This window comes from Nerophis lumbriciformis, linkage group LG09 (genome assembly GCF_033978685.3).
Source record: "Nerophis lumbriciformis linkage group LG09, RoL_Nlum_v2.1, whole genome shotgun sequence".
NCBI classification, from domain to species: domain Eukaryota; kingdom Metazoa; phylum Chordata; class Actinopteri; order Syngnathiformes; family Syngnathidae; genus Nerophis; species Nerophis lumbriciformis.
The window spans coordinates 10,768,326-10,790,000 of record NC_084556.2 but is presented as its reverse complement, the minus strand read 5'-3'; the positions used below and the strand labels follow the sequence as shown (position 1 = coordinate 10,790,000).

Genomic DNA, 21,675 nt, shown 5'->3' with positions numbered 1-21,675 from the left:
ATATATACACACACACACACACACACACATATGCGTATATACTGTATATATATGTATATATATATATATATATATACATACATTTATATATGCACGTGTATAGATAATACTTTATTGATTCCTTCAGGAGAGTTCCCTCAGGATAATTATATATATATATATATATATATATATATATATATATATATATATATATATATATATGTGTTTTGAAAAAGCTTAATTGTATTTACTATACCAAATAATACGTAGCGAGAATTGGTTTGAATCGAGTCATCACTCCAAGAATCGGAATCACATCGCATCGTTAGATACCCAAAGAGTGACACCTCTAAGATTTAGAATAGACAGTGCAGTTTTGACCTCAGAAGGAAGAAAATATAAACAATTGTGTTCTGAACTCCTGTTTCGAAGCCACGTTGTTCTTCATTAGGCTGATAGTTGGGACGGGGATGAACAGCGTCTTTGCTGGTTGCAGCCAAGTAGCGCGCTCCAATTTATAACTAATTAAAACAAACCTTGTTATTAATTGGATTGGAATGTCCAAACCAAGGATTTGAGGATTTTCAGGTGTGCTGTGTCAGGCAATCGACATGTTGGGAGACTCGGCAGCTGCGTGTTGAATGACACCTCCGATCTTAGCGGACGCTGACGGTCTGAACTAGGGCTGCAACTAACAACTAATTTGATAATCGATTAATCTGTCGATTATTACTTCGATTAATCAATTAATACTCAGATAAAAGAGACAAACTACATTTCTACCCTTTCCAGTATTTTATTGAAAAGAAACAGCATACTGGCACCATACTTATGTTGATTATTGTTTCTCAGCTGTTTGTAAATGTTGCAGTTTATAAATAAAGGTTTATAAAAAAATAAAAAATAAAATAAAAAAAAAAGCCTCTGCGCATGCACATAGTATAGATCCAACGAATCGATGACTAAATTAATCGCCAACTATTTTTATAATCGATTTTAATCGATTTAATCGATTAGTTGTTGCAGCCCTAGTCTGAACCCTTTCACGACTCAGCGAGTCCAGCCGGCGCCGAGTCTTATAAGCAAGCAGTCACATCATCACTGTTGTCAATCAGCGTCGACTTACTCGTCCAATCAGAGGAGGTGTTCCTGAGAGCCTTGCTGATTGGTAGCGTGGGTGCGATCAAGATTTAAAATGAAACTTCCATCCTAAAAATAAATAAAAAGGGAGACGGGGAAGAAACGACCTTCCGTTTTACAAACACGTCAGTTTTCTTCGATTAAATTCAAGTCCAGTTCTGTACAATCCCTCTCAAAGACGGCCTGCTGGGCCGCCTCGCGCTCGTCCACGTCCTGTTCCCGATCGTCGTCGTCATCCTCGCGACACTCTTCGTCGCTCTCGCTCAGCGGGCCGATGCTGGTCCTGCCCAGACACTCAGCCGGCGAGCAGGAGCCCCTAAAGTCGCCCATGAAGGACTCCATGCCCATGTATAGATCGCCGCCGCAGGCCAGCCTGCCGCCACGCTCTAAACACTGTGGGTCGATGCTGCGGGTCTGAACAAAGAAATGTGTTCAAAAATGAAAGCATCAATGAAAGCACAATAGCTGGAGTCATGTGATGTCATACCTGAGTCATCTTGGTGAAATCGAGGACAGGGCGGGCACAGGGGCGGTCTGGGTCGCGTCGCCTCTTCAGGCCCGGTTTGAGCAGCAGCAGGTCACAGGGCTGCGAGTGGCAACGCGGTAGCTGCGGCGGAAAGCTGCGGCGCAGGGATGACGGCGTGCTGCAGGCGGAGGAAGGCGAGGCAGGCACGGGGGCGCCTGCCATAGCCCCGCCGGCCGCACAGCAGCCTTTCGGAGGCGCCGCCGCTTGGCTGGGAACAGGCGGCGGAGGCAGGAAGGTGGCGGCCGCCGACGAGTCTCTGATGAGCACGGGTGAGAGGGAGAAACGCCTATGAGGGGGCGGCGGCGGGTGGAGGGGCGAGGGTGACGAGGAGCAGGACGACGGGGAGGGGAAGAAACAGCAGCAGGCTCCTCCCCCTGCCGCTGCTTCAATAGGGTCCCATGGGAAGTTCCAAGGAAGCGGCGAGTCTGGAGAAAGTGCCAAGCTGAAGAAGGTGGGGCTTGACGAGGAGTGCAGGGACGAGTTCAAAGAGGAGCTTGGCGCCCGGAGAGGACAGGCACCTCCCCCCGTGGCACCGGCCACCACACCTGTGACCCCCATGCCGCCAACGCCTCCGTGGCACTGCTGCCGACTGACTGGAGTCCACACCCGCGAGGCGCTGGGCCGCCACGTGTAGCGGCAGCGGGACAGGTCCTCCGGTACCGACAGGGAGCGGCAGTGGCGCTTGGGCGGCGGGGGAGGAGGAGGAGGCGGAGGGGCGGGCCCTGGAGGAGCCGCCGCCGCTCCTGGTAGGGAGAGCTCGGACGCCGAGGTGCTGGGTGCCAGAGGCCGGTGATGCTGCTGCGGCTGAGAAGGGGGGCCGTCCAGGGGATCGCCCCCTTCCCGCAGGTGAGCATCTGGCGGCACGAGGGGGACTGGGCCAGGAGGGAAACTAGAGCTCAGCAACCCCCCCTGCAGGCTGGACTTAGAGGGAGGGCAGAGCTGCCAGTAACTGCTCTCTATGAAGGGACACACACAAACACACAATTGAAATGTTATGGAAACCTCGACTGAACGCAAGTAAACTACAATGATATCAAAGTCAAACAATGATTAACAAATAGAGGATTTTGTGTGTGTGTGCTCCGACCTGTCGACATGCAAGAGCCTCCCCCTGCTGACCTCCCTATGAACTGGACTCTCACATTATTAACTGTACCCACTCTGCATCCATTTCACTGGTCACCTGCAGGGGACCCGTCCCTGCATCTGCGGTCCCTCCCAAGATTTCTCATTGTTCCCATTGAGTTTAGTTTCTTTTCTTGCCCAGATTTGGGATCAGATCCGAGAATGTTGTTGTGGTTTGTAAAACCCTTTGAGGCGTTTGTGACTAAAGGGCTAAATAAAAAAAACTTTGATTGATGATAGATCGACTGTGGGTGACAGGAAGGAAAAAGCCAAGCGATTTGGTGACAAGATATTTGGCGCCACCTGATGGTTTGCATGTAGACATGTCTCAATACTGTATAAGACAGGGGTCACCAACCTTTTTGAAACCAAGAGCTACTTCTTGGGTACTGATTAATGCGAAGGGCTACCAGTTTCCATCCATCCATTTTCTACCGCTTATTCCCTTTGGGGTCGCGGGGGGCGCTGGAGCCTATCTCAGCTACAATCGGGCGGAAGGCGGGGTACACCCTGGACAAGTCGCCACCTCATCGCAGGGGCTACCAGTTTGATACACACTTAAATAAATTGCCAGAAATAGCCAATTTGCTCAATTTACCTTTAACGCTGTTATTATTAATAATTAATGATATTTATCTTTGTGGAAACACTGATCATCTTAATGATTTCTCACAATAAATATATATAGAAACAGATAAATATCAATATGCAACACTTTATTTTTATATTTTCTCTAAGTGCACATTTTTCAAATTGAACATTTTCAAATGATCACTTCTAAGACAGTCTTGTGAAATCACAATATCCCATTTTAAATAGCTAGCCACTAACATTTTTTAACAAATCATGAATTACTTTGCACCATGTTTGTGCAAATAATAACTCATGTTAAATACAAAAGTCAACTCTCAAATTTTTAAATAAATCATGTCACACTTTGAACTGGACACCAAATCTGTTATCTGTTTCTTTGTCAGTTAGTGAAGACCAAGTCTTTAAAATATTTTCTTGGATTTTCAAATTCTATTTGAGTTTTGTCTCTCTTAGAATTAAAAATGTCGAGCAAAGCGAGACCAGCTTGCTAGTAAATAAATACAATTTAAAAAATAGAGGCAGCTCACTGGTAAGTGCTGCTATTTGAGCTATTTTTAGAACAGGCCAGCGGGCTACTCATCTGGTCCTTACGGGCGACCTGGTGCCCGCGGGCACCGCGTTGGTGACCCCTGGTATAAGACAACTCTCAACAAAAGACAACTTTTCTTTTTACAGTTATTGTTTAAACATGTTTTTGATAACAATAAAATAGAAACTGGTAGACCGCAGCAATAAGAAAATATATACTTTTTTTTGCTGTTCAACAGTTCATGGAATACTCTGCTTCATAAATTACCATTATTTTAAAAATTGGCATCATACCTACAACGATAATGTTAGCCAACTTCCTTTAAAACACTTTTATGTTGCAGCTGACCCGGCCAATGATGTGCGCGTGTGTGTGTGACAGGGAGGAAAAACACCAAGTGGTTTGGGGAGAACACGCTTGGCCCCACCTGCTGGTTTTCATATAGACATTCCTTAACCCTGGATGAACTTTTCTTTGTGTTTTATTTTTAACCTTTCTTTTTTATCATGTTTTCAGTAACAGTTGAATAACAACTGGTAGACTGCAAGTACAAAAACTCAACAGTTCATGGACGAGTCTGCTTCATTGATTACTATTTTCTTAACATTTGCATCATAATAAATATTAAAAGGCTACACCTGAATACTTAATTCATGGTCTGTGCTTCAGGGATGTGATTTGAACTTAATGAAAAAGACTGACAGTAAGCCAGGAGTCTTGGGGCCGCAGGTCCCCAGCCAGGTCCAGCCAGGTGGGGAGACAAGGGGGAACCCCCCCTTTAAAGATGTTTTCGTGTTTAAAGAATAGAAACATTTTAAACCAAGTTTACATAAATACATACCCCATTCATCCAAATGAATCACTATATATGTTTCAGTCACTATGTTATTTAGTCACTACAGTAATTACAACTTGTGTTCATGTCCACAGGAACTACATGAGTTAGCCTACTCTAAGCAGTATTTACAACCTTACTAGTGTTCACTTCACAGCCACAGATGGTTCATCTAGATAATTACATTATTTACACATTACTTGCTTTGATGGCTCTGACATGAGCCTTCCTGGCAAATTTCTGAGCAGCTTGCATTTTTCTTTTTTGTTTCTGCTTTAGTGGATTCAGCCTTGGATTTTAGAGCCAATTTCTGTCTCTTTGACTACTACTTCTCCACTTCTAACTGCTCCAAATGCAAAAATCATAAAGAGTACAAACAATGTTTATTCTATTAGCTAACTTCTTTTATCTGAATAGCCATTTGTGATTTATAGCATGAAATAACAAATATATTGCAGTCATGTTGCTTATGTTTCAAAATGATTTAACTATTCAATGTTAAAATATAAACAGTAAAAATAATGAACAAAATGTCAGCTACTTTCTTCTTCTAAAACATGAATGAAAATGGAAGAGATCTTGCCCCAAGTGGAGGAGTTCAAGTACCTCGGAGTCTTGTTCACGAGTGAGGGAAGAGTGGATCGTGAGATCGACAGGCGGATCGGTGCGGCATCTTCAGTAATGCGGACGCTGTATCGATCCGTTGTGGTGAAGAAGGAGCTGAGCCAGAAGGCAAAGCTCTCGATTTACCGGTCGATCTACGTTCCCATCCTCACCTATGGTCATGAGCTTTGGGTCATGACCGAAAGGACAAGATCACGGGTACAAGCGGCCGAAATGAGTTTCCTCCGCCGGGTGGCGGGGCTCTCCCTTAGAGATAGGGTGAGAAGCTCTGTCATCCGGGGGGAGCTCAAAGTAAAGCCGCTGCTCCTCCATATCGAGAGGAGCCAGATGAGGTGGTTCGGGCATCTGGTCAGGATGCCACCCAAACGCCTCCCTCGGGAGGTGTTTCGGGCACTTCCGACCGGTAGGAGGCCACGGGGAAGACCCAGGACACGTTGGGAAGACTATGTCTCCCGGCTGGCCTGGGAACGCCTCGGGATCCCCCGGGAGGAGCTGGACGAAGTGGCTGGGGATAGGAAAGTCTGGGCTTCCCTGCTTAGGCTGCTGCCCCCGCGACCCGACCTCGGATAAGCGGAAGAAGATGGATGGATGGATGGAAAATGAAATTTAGCATTTAGACAGGCTATACTGTAGCAAAATTAATCACGTCTGCCACAATCATGTGTGTTCTTAAATGTGTATTCTACGTTTTCCGTGTCGAGAGCAGTTTTGATTTGGGCTTACATGGTAAACAACTCAAATGAATGTTTTGGGCATTGTTTTATCCAGACACATACATTTGTCGAAATGTGGCCAAGTAGACGCATTGTGGGTTTCCTGGATGTCGTCTACATCGCTAAAAGAAAAATCTAAGGAAGAGAATCACTCTGCCATCTTCCACTAGTTTTTTTAAATATATAAATTGCCCGCTTGAATATTCCCTCTTCTCTTCTCCGACTCTCTTGTCGTCATTTGGGATGTAAGTGTCTGTTGTGATTTCCCTTCCTGGTTCAATGACCCGCCCTATCTTGCCTCTGATTGGCCTGTCCGTAATGTTTTGACCTACGGTAATCTTAACTCATCATAGTAAACCAACCAACCAATCATGGATTTTCTCATACGTAAACTAACCAATCATCATTGATGTTTCCCGTATATTTTTGTCCTCTGCCCGTGGAGTTGCTTCGCTACGTAGCTTCGATTTTTAAGTTAATAATTTTTAATGAAAAAACGTAGTTTTTACCACTGGATTATCAAAAAAACGTACTCATTACGGGAAAACCGTAGTTGTTGGCAGGTATAGCAAAGAGACAGAACAAGATTTTAACACACATTGTAGGTCGGAAAAAAATGAAAAATATTTTTTTATATTTTTACAGAGATAAAAAAGACGGATTTCCGACTATTGACTTTCTCTGTACTTATATTATAAGACTCCTCCCACCCCCACCAAGGACTGTTTTCACTGCTGGACTCCAGAAGGAGGTTCCACAGCCTCCGTAGCAGAACCTCCAGGTTCTGTAACAGCTTCTTCCCTCAGGCCGTAAGACTCTTGAACGCATCATAACAATCCCCTCAATTCCCCCCCAAAATGGCTTAACTCGCTGGAATATAAAGACAATATAACATACATCCTAAACGTGGATGCATATGCAAAAGTGCAATATATTTATCTGTACAGTAATCTATTTTTTTTATATCTGCACCTTATTGCTTTTTTTATCCTGCACTACCATGAGCTAATGCAACAAAATTCCGTTCTTATCTATACTGTAAAGTTCAAATTTGAATGACAATAAAAAGGAAGTCTAAGTCTATACTGTACACATTTAACGAGTGTATTGTTTGGCTGAGTTACTTTTAGGAGTTAAGTATTTTGATGACACATTCATTGTTAGTGTAAGATAAACACTCACCAGGCATCAAGCCATCAGGGGGCCAGCACTCTCCCAGGGTTTTCGGGTCCAGCAGGGACTGAAAAACGGAAACACGGCAATATAACAACACAGTGGGTGCAAACCATAGTCATAAAAAAATGTTTGTGCGTCAACATTACAACCAGGTCGCCAGAGGACAGTGCCTTTTGTATGGAATGCAATATTATTACAAAGGGCTTTGAGACAGTGCTGCTTAAATGCAATCTATTTATCTTTTTTAAATGCCATGGCGATCAAAGTTCAGTTTCTTTTATGTCGGCTGTCATAAAGACTGATGACAGGAACTCTTTTGAGGACGAGATGAAGTGGAAGGAGTGTCGGGAGTTTTGAACACACAATATGAGGCAACTGTGTATTGGTTTCATGACTAAATCGTAGAGTTGAAAACAAGTGTTCATATCCAGCATATGGTTTCACTGTCACATGGCGAGGTTTTGTTGTGACCAAACACACTCACCAGGTCCGAGTCCCCCGGCTGAGCAGGGTCGCCTTCCAGACTCCTGCTTCCTCACGCTTTCCACAAGCAACGTGACCACATCATGGTGGTGGTTGGGGGTGTGGGGGGAGAGATTGACGGGGAGGGAAGGAGGAAGGTTGAAGAATGCCCGCTCCGCTTGCGTGCCTTGTCCGGGGGCGGGGCAGGGTCCGACGACGGCTGCGCCTAGGCTCCCCCTCCTTTGCGCCTCAGGGCCAGGTAGCCCCGCCCACTCTCACAAGGATAACATGGTCAGTCAGGCAATGGCCTCGGCAAAAGTGCCTGCAAGGGTGAACAAAATCAAACAAAAAATAAAAAATCTATTTTTGTCAAGCAGCTAAAATTCACCAAAAATGGCAAAGTGTGGAAAGCGTTTTGCATTTTACTCATTATGCTTCATAGTGGATTTATATGAGTGTAATTTTACCTTGTGTATACTTAAACATTTTTACAATGTCTACAAAGTTCAGTGAACAGGTTGTGTTATGTGTGACCATTTGTACTAACGCTCTGTGTTGGTTATAGTTTATTTGCACCATGAGCATGGAAGGTTGTTTGGATTGGGTAATGTGAATTGATGCAAATCATCCATCCATTTTCTATCGCTTGTCCCTCTCAGAGTCGCAGAGTGACTGGAGCCTATCCCAGCTACATCCGGGCGGAAGGCGGGGTACACCCTGGACAAGTTGCTACCTCATCGCAGGACCAACACGGAGTGACAGATAACATTTACACACTAGAGCCCATTTAGTGTTGCCAATCAACCTATCCCCAGGTGCATGTCTTTGGAGGTGGGAAGAAGCCAGAATACCTGGAAGGAACTGATGCAAATCATTTCAAAGTTAAACTCATAGTCATTGACTAGAATGTTTAACGTTGTCCACAAGATGGTGGCATGTCCACAACAAACAGGCTGTTAGGTAATTAAAAGTTAACTAGAGACGTATCGCCGGCCAGACTTATTTATTAACGTGTGACGCCGGCGAGCCGCACTTGGCCCGTGGGCCGTGGTCTGGGCATCCCTGGGCTAGATGAAGCCTCACGTAGCACCAGTGTACCACGTATCACAGTGTGAGAATCAATGTTTTTATATCATGCGTACCACCGTAGCATCAACATGAAAACTGCTAATAACCACAGAAAACATCAATTTATGTCAAAATATACCAGTCAAAAAGGTATTTGCCTGTAACCCATTTGGTGATGAACTAGCTTATGTATGCCATTTTATTCCAATAATGGGCAACCCAGTGTAGATCATATTGTGGGGGTTGTGTACGATCTACTTAAAACCGTTTTCTTACATTTGATTCTCAATCAGTCTCATTTTTGAGGCTAACTTCATGAAGCTTGACCAGAAGTTGCTTTTCATTTCCATATTCACAATTATATGATCCTCTCTATTAAAAGGTAAAAAGTATGGGCGTCAAACTACTTTTTCATAGTGGGCCACATCGCAGTTATAGAAGTCCTCAGAGGGCCACTTCATGATATTATTCACTCCCTCGAGGATTTTGCGATCGCACCAATTATGCATTGCTACGCAACTTTGCCCAGTCCCTGCAATTTCCTCGCACAATATGGTCAATCATTGACGTAACAAACTGTCTATAACCAATAAAATGTCTGGGGCGATTTAATGCAACGTTTTGAAAATGTTGCCTTAAAATAGGGCATTTTAAGCTGTGGCAATCACAAAACAAGCCTGCAAAGTCCTAAAGTGATTGATTATTAGACAATAAAAATCTAGCGAAAGTCTCAACGGTTAGTAGTATTTCCGTTTCAAATTTAAACCGGGTTTGATTACCACATTGAAAAACTTCAGCTCATTTCCTATAGAAGGAGCTAGCGCACTAATTGTTAACTAGCCTAAATGCCAGCATGAATACAAGACACGAACGTTTTAAAAATGAAACTTGGTTAAGATATTTCAGTGTGGGTATAAGTACTTTTTGAGCACATTCACATAACAACCGTGGTATGACATTTTCAAATTCATTTGATTATTACCATTATTTATCAACAACCCACAGAAAAAATTGCTTTAGAATCAGAAGTTAAAGTGACAAGCAGATATTTTAGTTTGGCTAGTGTAGAATTCAATTTGAAAAGGGTTGGAATGACAAAAAAAGCTTCTTCTATCAAATAATAGAGTTAAAACACTTCCTTGTGGTCTACATAACTTGTAATGGTGGTTCTTTGGTCAAAATTTTGCATAGATTATGTTTTACAGACCGTTTTCAAGCTGCTTTTTGACTGTCTTTGCAGGATGTGCAGTTTTCTCCCCACTATCTTTGTTATAGTTTATAACGCTTCCATAGAGTCTACTGATAAAGTTCAAAATATACGCTGCTTAACGTTACAAATGGCAACAGCGGAGGATGCATGTCCATGTACGAGCCAGTCTTCCCCACAACAAGAGGATAGAGAAAAAGGCGTTTATTGAGTACAACGTCGGACTCGCACAATGCACTTTGGGTAAATTTATACCATAATATGGATAATCCGATGACATCATCGGTGCAAAAAATGTCACAGGACGAGCAAATTCCAAACAGCTTGTTTGGCGGAAGTATGAAGGAAGGTGATATTGTTTTAGTATTATCTCGGCAATGCCTCCACGGTTTGATTTCAAATTTTCTGAAATTACACAGATCCCGAATACACAACAGCAGGTACCAACAGGTAATAAAAGTTGTTTTTGCATAAAAGGGCCTCTTCAAAGACTGCAATTGCATGCGTTTGTTAGTCTTTTTTTTGTCAAAATTGCAATACATTAATCAAGCTTATTATGTTAGACCCACTCGACGTCCATTGCATCCGGTCTCCCTTAGGGGGCGGAGGGGTCTACCCACATCTGCGGTCCTCTCCAAGGTTTCTCATAGTCATTCTCATCGATGTCCCACTCGGTTGTGAGTTTTTCCTTGCCCTTATGTGAGCGCTGAACCGTGGATGTCGTTGTGGCTTCTGCAGCCCTTTGAGACACTTGTGATTTAGGGCTATATAAATAAACATTGATTGATTGATTGGTTGAAGAAAGATGAAATGCCAAAACACGCAAATTATTTCCAGGCTTTTGCAGGCCACGTAAATATAAGTGGAGGGCTAGCTGTGGCCCTGGCCTTGAGTTTGACACCTGTGGTGTAGAGAACGGTGCACTTGCATACATGTCCAGAGGACTCAAGACTTTTTGCACTCAGCACCGATTACCTCTCCTTTATAACTTTATATTTTGGATATTGTACAACTGACATAATGTATTGCTTTCCCCATTAATAAAGCTAAGCATCTGCATCCTAAATAGAAATAGGACAGAAAGCTTCATTTGTAAGGGTTGACCTGGCAGCATATTGATGTAAATTAGCAATGAATTGGGTTCACATTCACCTGAAAAAGAGTTCAACACGTGGTTTACACATGAGACTGTACATTTCTGACTTAATACAATTTGTTAAGTTAGCCGAGGTGTGTAGTACTGCAGTCCAGTGTTTTTCAACAACTGTGCCGCGGCACACTAGCGTACCGTGAGATATTGTCTGGTGTGCCGTGGGAGGTTATGTAATTTCACCTAATTGGGTTAAAAATATTTTATGCAAACCAGTAATTATAATGCGCAAATGTGCCGTCGTTGAGTGCCTGTACTGTCTAGAGCTCGGCATATCAGTAGGTGGCAGCAGGTAGCTAATTGCTTTGTAGATGTCGGGAACCTGGTTTGACGTGATCACAATATGCGGGAGGCAGTGTGCAGGTAAAAAGGTATCTAATGCTTAAACCAAAAATAAACAAAAGGCAAGTGCCGCTAAGAAAAGACATTGAAGCTTAGGGATGGCAATGCAAAACGAAACTAAAACTTAACTGGCTGCAAAGTAAACAAAAACAGAATGCTGGACGACAGCAAAGACTTACAGCGTGTGGAGCAGACGGCGTCCACAAAGTACATCCGTGCATGACATGACAATCAACAACAAAATAGGAGGGCAAGAAAAGAACTAAAACACTACACACAGGAAAACACAAAAAAACTCCAAATAAGTCACGACGTGATGTGACAGTACACCTACTTTGAGACAAGAGCTATAGTGATGCATGGTTGGTTATGGTTTGAATTCATATCCAACAATTGCGAGAACGTGGACCCCGACTTAAACAAGTTGAAAAACTTATTTGGGTGTTACCATTTAGTGGTCAATTGTAAGGAATATGTACTGTGCAATCTACTAATAAAAGTTTAAATCAATCAAAAAAAACACCAAAACGTTTTACTGTCAATATCGGCTGCTGAGTTTCATTTTTTAATGTTTTCTGCTAGTGGTGTGCCTCCGCATTTTTTCAATGAAAAAAATGTGCTTTGGCTCAAAAAAGGTTGAAAAACAAACAAAGGGCAGTGTTTTTCAACCTTTTTTGAGCCAAGGCACATTTTTTGCGTTGAAAAAATCCGGAGGCACACCACTAGCAGTAATCACTAAAAAACGAAACTCAGCTGACAGTAAAAAGTCGTTGTCGCAATTGTTGGATATGACTTTAAACCATAACCAAGCATGCATCACGATAGCTCTTGTCTCAAAGTAGGTGTACTGTCACCACCTGTCACATCACGCCGTGACTTATTTTGACCTTTTTGCTGTTTTCCTGTGTGTAGTGTTTTAGTTCTTGTCTTGCGCTCCTATTTTGGTGGCTTTTTCTTTTTTTTTTTGGTATTTTCCTGTAGCAGTTTCATGTCTTCCTTTGAGCGATATTTCCCACATCTACTTTGTTTTAGCAATCAAGAATATTTCAGTTGTTTTTTATCCTTCTTTGTGAGGACATTGTTGATTGTCATGTCATGTACCGATGTACTTTGTGGACGCCGTCTTTGCTCCACAGTAAGTCTTTGCTGTCGTCCAGCATTCTGTTTTTGTTTACTTTGTAGCCAGTTCAGTTTTACTTTCGTTCTGCATAGCCTTCCCTAAGCTTAAATGCCTTTTCTTAGGGATACTCACCTTTTGTTTATTTTTGGTTTAAGCATTAGACACCTTTTTACCTCCACGCTGCCTCCCGCTGTTTCCGACATCTACAAAGCAATTAGCTACCTGCTGCCACCTACTGATATGGAAGAGTATTACACGGTTACTCCGCCGAGCTTTAGACAGCACCGAGACTCAACAACAACACATAATTTGCAGACTATAATTACTGATTTGCAAAATATATTTTAACTAGAGATGTCCGATATTATCGGCCGATAAATGCTTTAGAATGCAATATCGTAAATTATCGGTATCATTTTTTTAAATTATCTGTATCGTTTTTTGTATTAAATCAACATAAAAAACACAAGATACACTTAAAATTAGTACGCCAACCCAAAAAAACTCCCTCCCCCATTTACACCCACTCACACAAAAGGGTTGTTTATTTCTGTTATTAATATTCTGGTTCCTACATTATATATCAATATTAGGGATGTCCGATAATGGCTTTTTGCCGATATCCGATATTGTCCAACTCTTTAATTACCGATATCAACCGATACCGATATCAACCGATATATACAGTCGTGGAATTAACACATTATTATGCCTAATTTGGACAACCAGGTATGGTGAAGATAAGGTACTTTAAATAAAATAAAATAAAATAAATAAATTAAAAACATTTTCTTGAATAAAAAAGAAAGTACAACAATAAAAAAACAGTTACATTGAAACTAGTAATTAATGAAAATTAGTAAAATTAACTGTTAAAGGTTAGTACTATTAGTGGACCAGCAGCACGCACAATCATGTCTGCTTACGGACTGTATCCCTTGCAAAATTTAAAAAAACGATACGCATTTATCGGCCTGCCGATATTATCTCTAATCAATATATATCAATACAGTCTGCAAGGGATACAGTCCGTAAGCACACATGATTGTGCGTGCTGCTGGTCCACTAGTAGTACTAACATTTAACAGTTAATTTTACTTATTTTCATTAATTACTAGTTTCTATGTAACTGTTTTTATATTGTTTTACTTTCTTTTTTATTCAAGAATTTTTTTTAAATTTATTTATCTTTTTTTTTTTTTTAAAAGGACCTTATCTTCACCATACCTGGTTGTCCAAATTAGGCATAATAATGTGTTAATTCCACGACTGTATATGTTGGTATCGGTTGATATCGGTAATTAAGGGTTTGGTCAATATCGGCAAAAAGCCATTATCGGACATCCCTATTTTTAACCCAAATAGGCACACTAGTGTGCCGCGGCACAGTGGTTGAAAAACACTGAGCTAGGGCATACTTTATAGGAGAAGAGGCCGCCTTACTGAACCCTACTGAGGCCGCTGCTGTTAGCTTGATGCTAACGCCTCCAATAGTTTTCAACGGGGGATGCTTCTCTCCCCAAAGGAGAAGGGTAAAACGCCAAGGTGTCACGTCTAATGTTTTAACAGCGGTTTCGTCAGAGAGAATAGGTGGCAATTGCCACATTGGGGGAATTTGAACGACGATTACACGTGTTTATTACGGTTGGTTAGCGGCACACACCTGAGCACTCCGCTAACTATAAATACACATGTCATCTCGTTATAACTTTCAAGGTCGACGCTGTGGATCCGCCCACTAAGCTCTTCGAAAACAAACCCACGACGGGCTCCTCGTTCCCCCCACCCCGCCCGGGTTTGGACACGCGTACGGCCCCAACTCGGGCTGCGGGTCGGGGTCTCACCGGCCGCTAGCTAACTACCCGCACAAGCTAGCAGCGTTAGCCCAGCCACTGTAAATATCAGACGGCATGTTTCCGTTCCGCGTTCGCAGTGAACCTGGGTGTTTTTTTAGTGTGTTTCTCGAAATACACGCAGTCGGTCATATTAACATTTAAAATGGTGGTAGGGATAAGGCGAGTGTAGCTGGCGCGAGTGGGGGACAAGACGTCGGGATGCTGCGGGGTGGATGTGTCCGGGCTTGTTAGCTTCCCCCCCCTCCCTCCGCCTCCTCCCTTCCTCTCTCCCGACAGAACCGCAAAACAAGCGAGGACTCACGGATGCATAGATGGAAGGATGGATGGATGGATGGCTCACCTCATCGGAAAGCCCCTTTCCGGGTGCTACCACCGGTGGATGCAGCACCAACAGACAGCACCGGTACTCGGATGTTATTGACCCAGTGTGATTAAAGAGCCGAACGCACCGCTACGCCTGCCGCCTGCCGCCGCCGCCACTACCGCCAGCATCCAAATCCACTACAATAAATTACTGTTTACATTTAATGGCGAAGTGCGGGTATTGCGCGAGCAAAAAACAAACACACATGCAGTCGATATCTGGTGTCCAATTATTTAAAACATAATGATAACGATTGGAACGTGCACACGAAGGCGAGCGGCAGGCATTCATAAATAACATTTACGGTGGCAGCGGGGAGGGAGGGAGAAGGGGCGGGGCTACACCCCCCCCCCCCACTTCAGCTATTTATTTACATTTTTAGCCTATTTTGATACAAATAAATGACTAAAACCGAAGACTCCCCAATGATTCTATTTTAAAAAAAGTAAACCGAGTGATGTTTTTAAGGCAGTTTAGTGTGTATAGGACAGTGGTTTTCTTAACCTTGTTGGAGGTACCGAACCCCACCACGTTTCATATGCGCATTCACCGAATCCTTCTTTAGTCCATCCATCAATTTCTACCGCTTATTCCCTTCGGGGTCGCGGGGGGCGCTGGAGCCTATCTCAGCTACAATCGGGCGGAAGGCGGGGTACACCCTGGACAAGTCGCCATCTCATCGCAGGGCCAACACAGATAGACAGACAACATTCACACTCACATTCACACACTAGGGCCAATTTAGTGTTGCCAATCAACCTATCCCCAGGTGCATGTCTTTGGAGGTGGGAGGAAGCCACGCAGTCACGGGGAGAACATGCAAAGTGAAAAATAAATATATATTTTTTTCAAATTCAAGACACAGTTATATGTTTTTGGTAACACTTTAGTATGGGGAACAAATTCTAAGTAACAAACACTTAATTTAGAGTTATTTGGTTAGGGTTAGAGAGTTAGGGTTATAATAAGGCCATGGCGAATAAGGCATTAATAAGTACTTAATGACTAGTTAGAGCCAATATAATACTAATTTGCATGTTAATAAGCAACTAATTAATGGTGAATATGTTCCCCATACTAAAGTGTTACCATGTTTTTTTTTACTCGTGCACAAAATGAACCGTGCATGAACATCACCTTGTTCAAAGAACAAAACCAACACAGTGCATAAACTCACAACAAATTACACACCTGCAAATCAGTCTGACTTCTGCTGTTGCCGTATCCGTAATACGCCGATAGGGAGAAGTTTTTATTTACACGATGAGTCGGGTGTGTCTTGATCTCCGCCGAACCTCTAGGGTTCAATCGAACCCAGGTTAAGAACCACTGGTTTAGGAGGTGATTGCTAAAGAAACTGAAAAGGCTGCTCCTTTCATTGGTGCGGCAGCGTAAGAAGAATAAAGAAAAGAAAAAAAATCGGACTCTTTATTGTCGTTAGGGATGTACACCGAGTATCAGAGATGTGAATCTTTGGGCACCTTCCGATTCAAGGAGTGATGATTCGATTCAGAATCAATTCTCGATTCAACGCGATTCTCAAGTTAAAGAGATGTCATTTATCGGCCGATATCGGCAGGCCGATATTATCGGCCGATAAATGCGTTAGAATGTAATATCGGAAATTATCAGTATCGTTTATTTATTTATTAAATCAACATAAAAAGCACAAGATACACTTACAATTAGTACACAAACCCAAAAAAACTCCCTCCACCATTTACACTCATTCAAACAAAAGGGTTGTTTCTTTGTTATTAATATTCTGGTTCCTACATTATCAATATAGATCAATACAGTCTGCAAGGGATACAGTCTGTAAGCACATGATTGTGCGTGCTGCTGGTCCACTAATAGTACTAACCTTTAACAGTTAATTTGACTAATTTTCATTAATTACTAGTTTCTATGTAACTGTTTTTATATTGTTTTACTTTCTTTTTTATTCAAGAAAATGTTTTTAATTTATTTATCTTATTTTTTAATTTAAAAAAAAAAAAAAGGACCTTATCTTCACCTTACCTGGTTGTCCAAATTAGGCATAATGTATTAATTCCACGACTGTATATATTGGTATCGGTTGATATCGGTATCGGTAATTAAGGGTTTGGTCAATATCGGAATATCGGATATCGGCAAAAAGCCATTATCGGACATCCCTAATTTAAACAGATTCTCGAAGTGTATTATTTGGTCAATCAATCAATCAAAGTTTATTTATATAGCCCTAAATCACAAGTGTCTCAAAGGGCTGCACAAGCCACAACGACATCCTCAGCTTAGATCCCACATCAGGGCAAGATAAACTCAATCCAATGGGATACAATGAGAAACCTAGGAGGGGACAGCAGATGTGGGGACTAGTGGATCTAGTTAATAGTGTGAGAGTCCAGTCCATAGTGGGGCCAGCAGAGGATCATATTGAGTGGAGACAAGTCAGCAGCGCAGAGACGTCCCCAACTGATGCACGGATGAGTGGTCCACCCCGGGTCCCGACTTTGAACAGCTAGCGCCGCATCTGTGGTCACCTAATAACCTCTCCACGCAGGAGAGGGGGGCAGAGCAGAAAAGAGACGGCAGATCAACTGGTCTAGAAGGGGGGTCTATTTAAAGGCTAGCGTATACAAATGAGTTTTAAGATGGGACTTCAATGCTTCTGAGGTAGCACCTCTAACTGTTACCGGGAGGGCATTCCAGAGTACTGGAGCCCGAATAAAAACCGCTCTATATATAGACTGCACACTTTTTTTGGGCTCTGGGAATCACTAATAAGCCAGACTTCTTTGAACGCAGATTTCTTGCATTGACATATGGTACAATACAATCAGCAAGATAGGATGGAGGTAGACTGTTTGATGTAATTATAATGAAACTTTTTTTAGAACAAGTAATAGGTTAAAAAAGCTCCTTCTGGTTGCATGGTGATAGCGTAAAAATGTGTTTTAAAAATTTAAACGTATAAAAAGCTAAACGTTTGTTTTTTTAATTCCAATTTTGAAAATTATGAATCAATTCAGATTTGTGATGAAGAATCGCGGTTTGGATTTGAATCAATCTTTTTGTGCACCCCTAGTATTCCTACATGTTTTTCTTTTTTGCGGCTTAATTCACATGATGGTCAACCAAATTGAGTATAGCATTAAAACAAGTGAGAGTGAGTGGAGAGTTTGAGCAAAAAATGCTAGATTGCCGTTCTGTACTTGGGCGTTCTAGTCGTTCAATAGACAGATATGAAAGAGCTTTCATAGAGTCTTGAAATAAATGGTTCATAAAGGTAATAAAGTCAGGGAAAAAATAAGTGCGTCAAGAGAAATGGTTCTTAAAAATATCACTGTCATCTTGTGGAATTCAATCGGACTATGCCCTTGTCCACAGCAATCACTTTGTAAAATGTTTGAACATTTGTTTTGAGAAACTTTCTGTAATGCAATCAAGTTTATTCTCAACTATATTAGTAGTGTTTGAGAGCGGAACAAAGCGTAATGAAAGGACAAGAGATTGCTTTAGTTTGTATTGTTTTGTGGTTGCTATGCTGCAATATAACTACGTAGTTGTGCAAATAAACTAACGTCATATTAAAATGCATAATTTGCTATAAGATTTTCTTTAAAAAGGAAATGCATACATACATGTATTAGGAATCTGTGTAGAGACTTTGTAATTTTTTTCTTTATTAAAAAAGACAAAAACAAATCTAGCATCTTTTTCTGGTGTTAGACTTCACTCGGGTTTCGAGACTACTTCTGTGCCTCGATGTCGGCGCAAAAGAGGCAAGCTGCAGCGAGCATGACACTTGCTTCGCGCTGCTGCTCCAATTGAAATTTCTATCCTTGAAAGTCACCACTGTCCTCTTAACATTTGTACATTTTGTAGATCGCTGTCCACAGGTACCGGTATATCTGGGATATGTTAAAGTTACGTCCACATCACACAGTCACATGCTGACCACGCTTCAATCGCGTGTATCTTGTTTACTTCATCACAACATTCTTTCGGCAACGCTGTTTTCGGGGATCAATACCATTTTTCCGAGGCCACATTTTTTGGTACATCACTAGTCAATAGTTCGCAAATAGGCTATATATATACACAGGTAAAAGCCAGTAAATTAGAATATTTTGAAAAACTTGATTTATTTCAGTAATTGCATTCAAAAGGTGTAACTTGTACATTATATTTATTCATTGCACACAGACTGATGCATTCAAATGTTTATTTCATTTAATTTTGATGATTTGAAGTGGCAACAAATGAAAATCCAAAATTCCGTGTGTCACAAAATTAGAATATTACTTTAGGCTAATACAAAAAAGGGATTTTTAGAAATGTTGGCCAACTGAAAAGTATGAAAATGAAAAATATGAGCATGTACAATACTCAATACTTGGTTGGAGCTCCTTTTGCCTCAATTACTGCGTTAATGCGGCGTGGCATGGAGTCGATGAGTTTCTGGCACTGCTCAGGTGTTATGAGAGCCCAGGTTGCTCTGATAGTGGCCTTCAACTCTTCTGCGTTTTTGGGTCTGGCATTCTGCATCTTCCTTTTCACAATACCCCACAGATTTTCTATGGGGCTAAGGTCAGGGGAGTTGGCGGGCCAATTTAGAACAGAAATACCATGGTCCGTAAACCAGGCACGGGTAGATTTTGCGCTGTGTGCAGGCGCCAAGTCCTGTTGGAACTTGAAATCTCCATCTCCATAAAGCAGGTCAGCAGCAGGAAGCATGAAGTGCTCTAAAACTTGCTGGTAGACGGCTGCGTTGACCCTGGATCTCAGGAAACAGAGTGGACCGACACCAGCAGATGACATGGCACCCCAAACCATCACTGATGGTGGAAACTTTACACTAGACTTCAGGCAACGTGGATCCTGTGCCTCTCCTGTCTTCCTCCAGACTCTGGGACCTCGATTTCCAAAGGAAATGCAAAATTTGCATGGTTGGGTGATGGTTTGGGGTGCCATGTCATCTGCTGGTGTCGGTCCACTCTGTTTCCTGAGATCCAGGGTCAACGCAGCCGTCTACCAGCAAGTTTTAGAGCACTTCATGCTTCATGCTGCTGACCTGCTCTATGGAGATGGAGATTTCAAGTTCCAACAGGACTTGGCGCCTGCACACAGCGCAAAATCTACACGTGCCTGGTTTACAGACCATGGTATTTCTGTTCTAAATTGGCCCGCCAACTCCCCTGACCTTAGCCCCATAGAAAATCTGTGGGGTATTGTGAAAAGGAAGATGCAGAATGCCAGACCCAAAAACGCAGAAGAGTTGAAGGCCACTATCAGAGCAACCTGGGCTCTCATAACACCTGAGCAGTGCCAGAAACTCATCGACTCCATGCCACGCCGCATTAACGCAGTAATTGAGGCAAAAGGAGCTCCAACCAAGTATTGAGTATTGTACATGCTCATATTTTTCATTTTCATACTTTTCAGTTGGCCAACATTTCTAAAAATCCCTTTTTTGTATTAGCCTTAAGTAATATTCTAATTTTGTGACACACGGAATTTTGGATTTTCATTTGTTGCCACTTCAAATCATCAAAATTAAATGAAATAAACATTTGAATGCATCAGTCTGTGTGCAATGAATAAATATAATGTACAAGTTACACCTTTTGAATGCAATTACTGAAATAAATCAAGTTTTTCAAAATATTCTAATTTACTGGCTTTTACCTGTACATCCATGTAACGACCTTCTGGTATGTGTGTCCGGGAAAATATGGAAACGAAAGTGTGTGCAAGGGAAGTAAAACCTGTTGGAATTGGACAAGTTGTTAGTATAAGATTGGCAATAAAAGTTAAAAACAGCGGTGGACTGTGCTTGACTTCTTCTGGAGGCTACAATACTATAGTTTTACGTTTAAAAAAACCCCCAAAACATTTTCAAGCTGTGGCAGCTATGATTTTGCCGTGGCGGTGCATCACATTTAGTAAAGGGGGAACCCTGAAGTACAATATATACACTACAGTACATTGAGGGGTGAATCTTTAGACAACTGCTTGATACGATTCCGATTCTTGGGGTGACAATTTGTTTCAGAATAAATTCTCAATTCAACATGATTTGGTATAATTAAAATTATAGAATATATTTAAAATTATACATTTTTAAAACGGGTTACAGGTTAGAAAACCTCTTTGCATGGAGATGGCTTAAAAAAATATTTTTAAAAATTTCCATAAAGAAAATAGTCGATTCAAAAATTATGAATTGATTTAGAGTTGTGATGAATAAGAGTTGTGATTTGGTTGTGAATTGTGCGGGGGGTCTCTCGGAGACTGACACAGGTGACGGCCAGCGAAGCGGTAAGAGGACTTCATACGAGTGTTGTAGCGTGTCCACTTTTCAGTGGATTTCTCCGCGATTACGGATAATTGTCAAAATATGTGTATATTAAAATGTACTTTCTCAACTTCAAACATTTTTGAGGGGGCTCTACCCCCTGTTGCCTCAAAGTAGAGGCGACTCCAGTTTAAAATGAACGTGCTTGACTCACAAACTCTGCTAGTGCTTCATCAACCGTCCTAGCAATCCAGTAATCCACAGGCCAATCTTAATGCACTCAAAATTAAAAATGTTGGTAATATATTAATCCATAAAATTGCTCTGAAGCAAAATGGCATCTGCTGTCAGGTCTCTCTCAAGTCACCATCTGACATCACTCAATTGCACCGCGTTTGTGTGCCATCAAAACACGCCTAAAATGCTAAATGCTCAGATTTATATTATGGGTTGTACTTGTATAGCGCTTTTCTACCTTCAAGGTACTCAAAGCGCTTTGACACTACTTCCACATTTACCCATTCACACACACATTCACACACTGATGGAGGGAGCTGCCATGCAAGGCGCTAACCA

At 41.9% G+C, this 21,675-nt stretch overlaps 1 protein-coding gene across 3 annotated transcripts; it reads right to left on the bottom strand.

Annotated features, from left to right (window-relative positions):
* Positions 1-164: 164 nt before the first annotated feature.
* On the bottom strand, positions 165-15,101 carry fam53c (family with sequence similarity 53 member C). 3 transcript variants are annotated; one of them, XM_061962626.2, is made up of 5 exons: positions 14,751-15,101; positions 7,729-8,028; positions 7,251-7,308; positions 1,610-2,604; positions 165-1,536 (listed from the first exon to the last, which is right to left on the bottom strand). In XM_061962626.2, exons 3-5 carry the CDS (start codon positions 7,255-7,257, stop codon positions 1,249-1,251), a joined length of 1,290 nt encoding a protein of 429 aa, XP_061818610.2. In that variant the 5' UTR covers positions 7,258-7,308; positions 7,729-8,028; positions 14,751-15,101; the 3' UTR covers positions 165-1,248. The 3 variants fall into 3 exon arrangements, with proteins under 3 accessions (XP_061818610.2, XP_061818609.2, XP_061818611.2); XM_061962625.2 differs by having other exon boundaries at positions 14,790-15,101; XM_061962627.2 differs by lacking the exon at positions 14,751-15,101 and adding an exon at positions 10,551-11,238.
* Between the last annotated feature and the right edge of the window lie 6,574 nt (positions 15,102-21,675).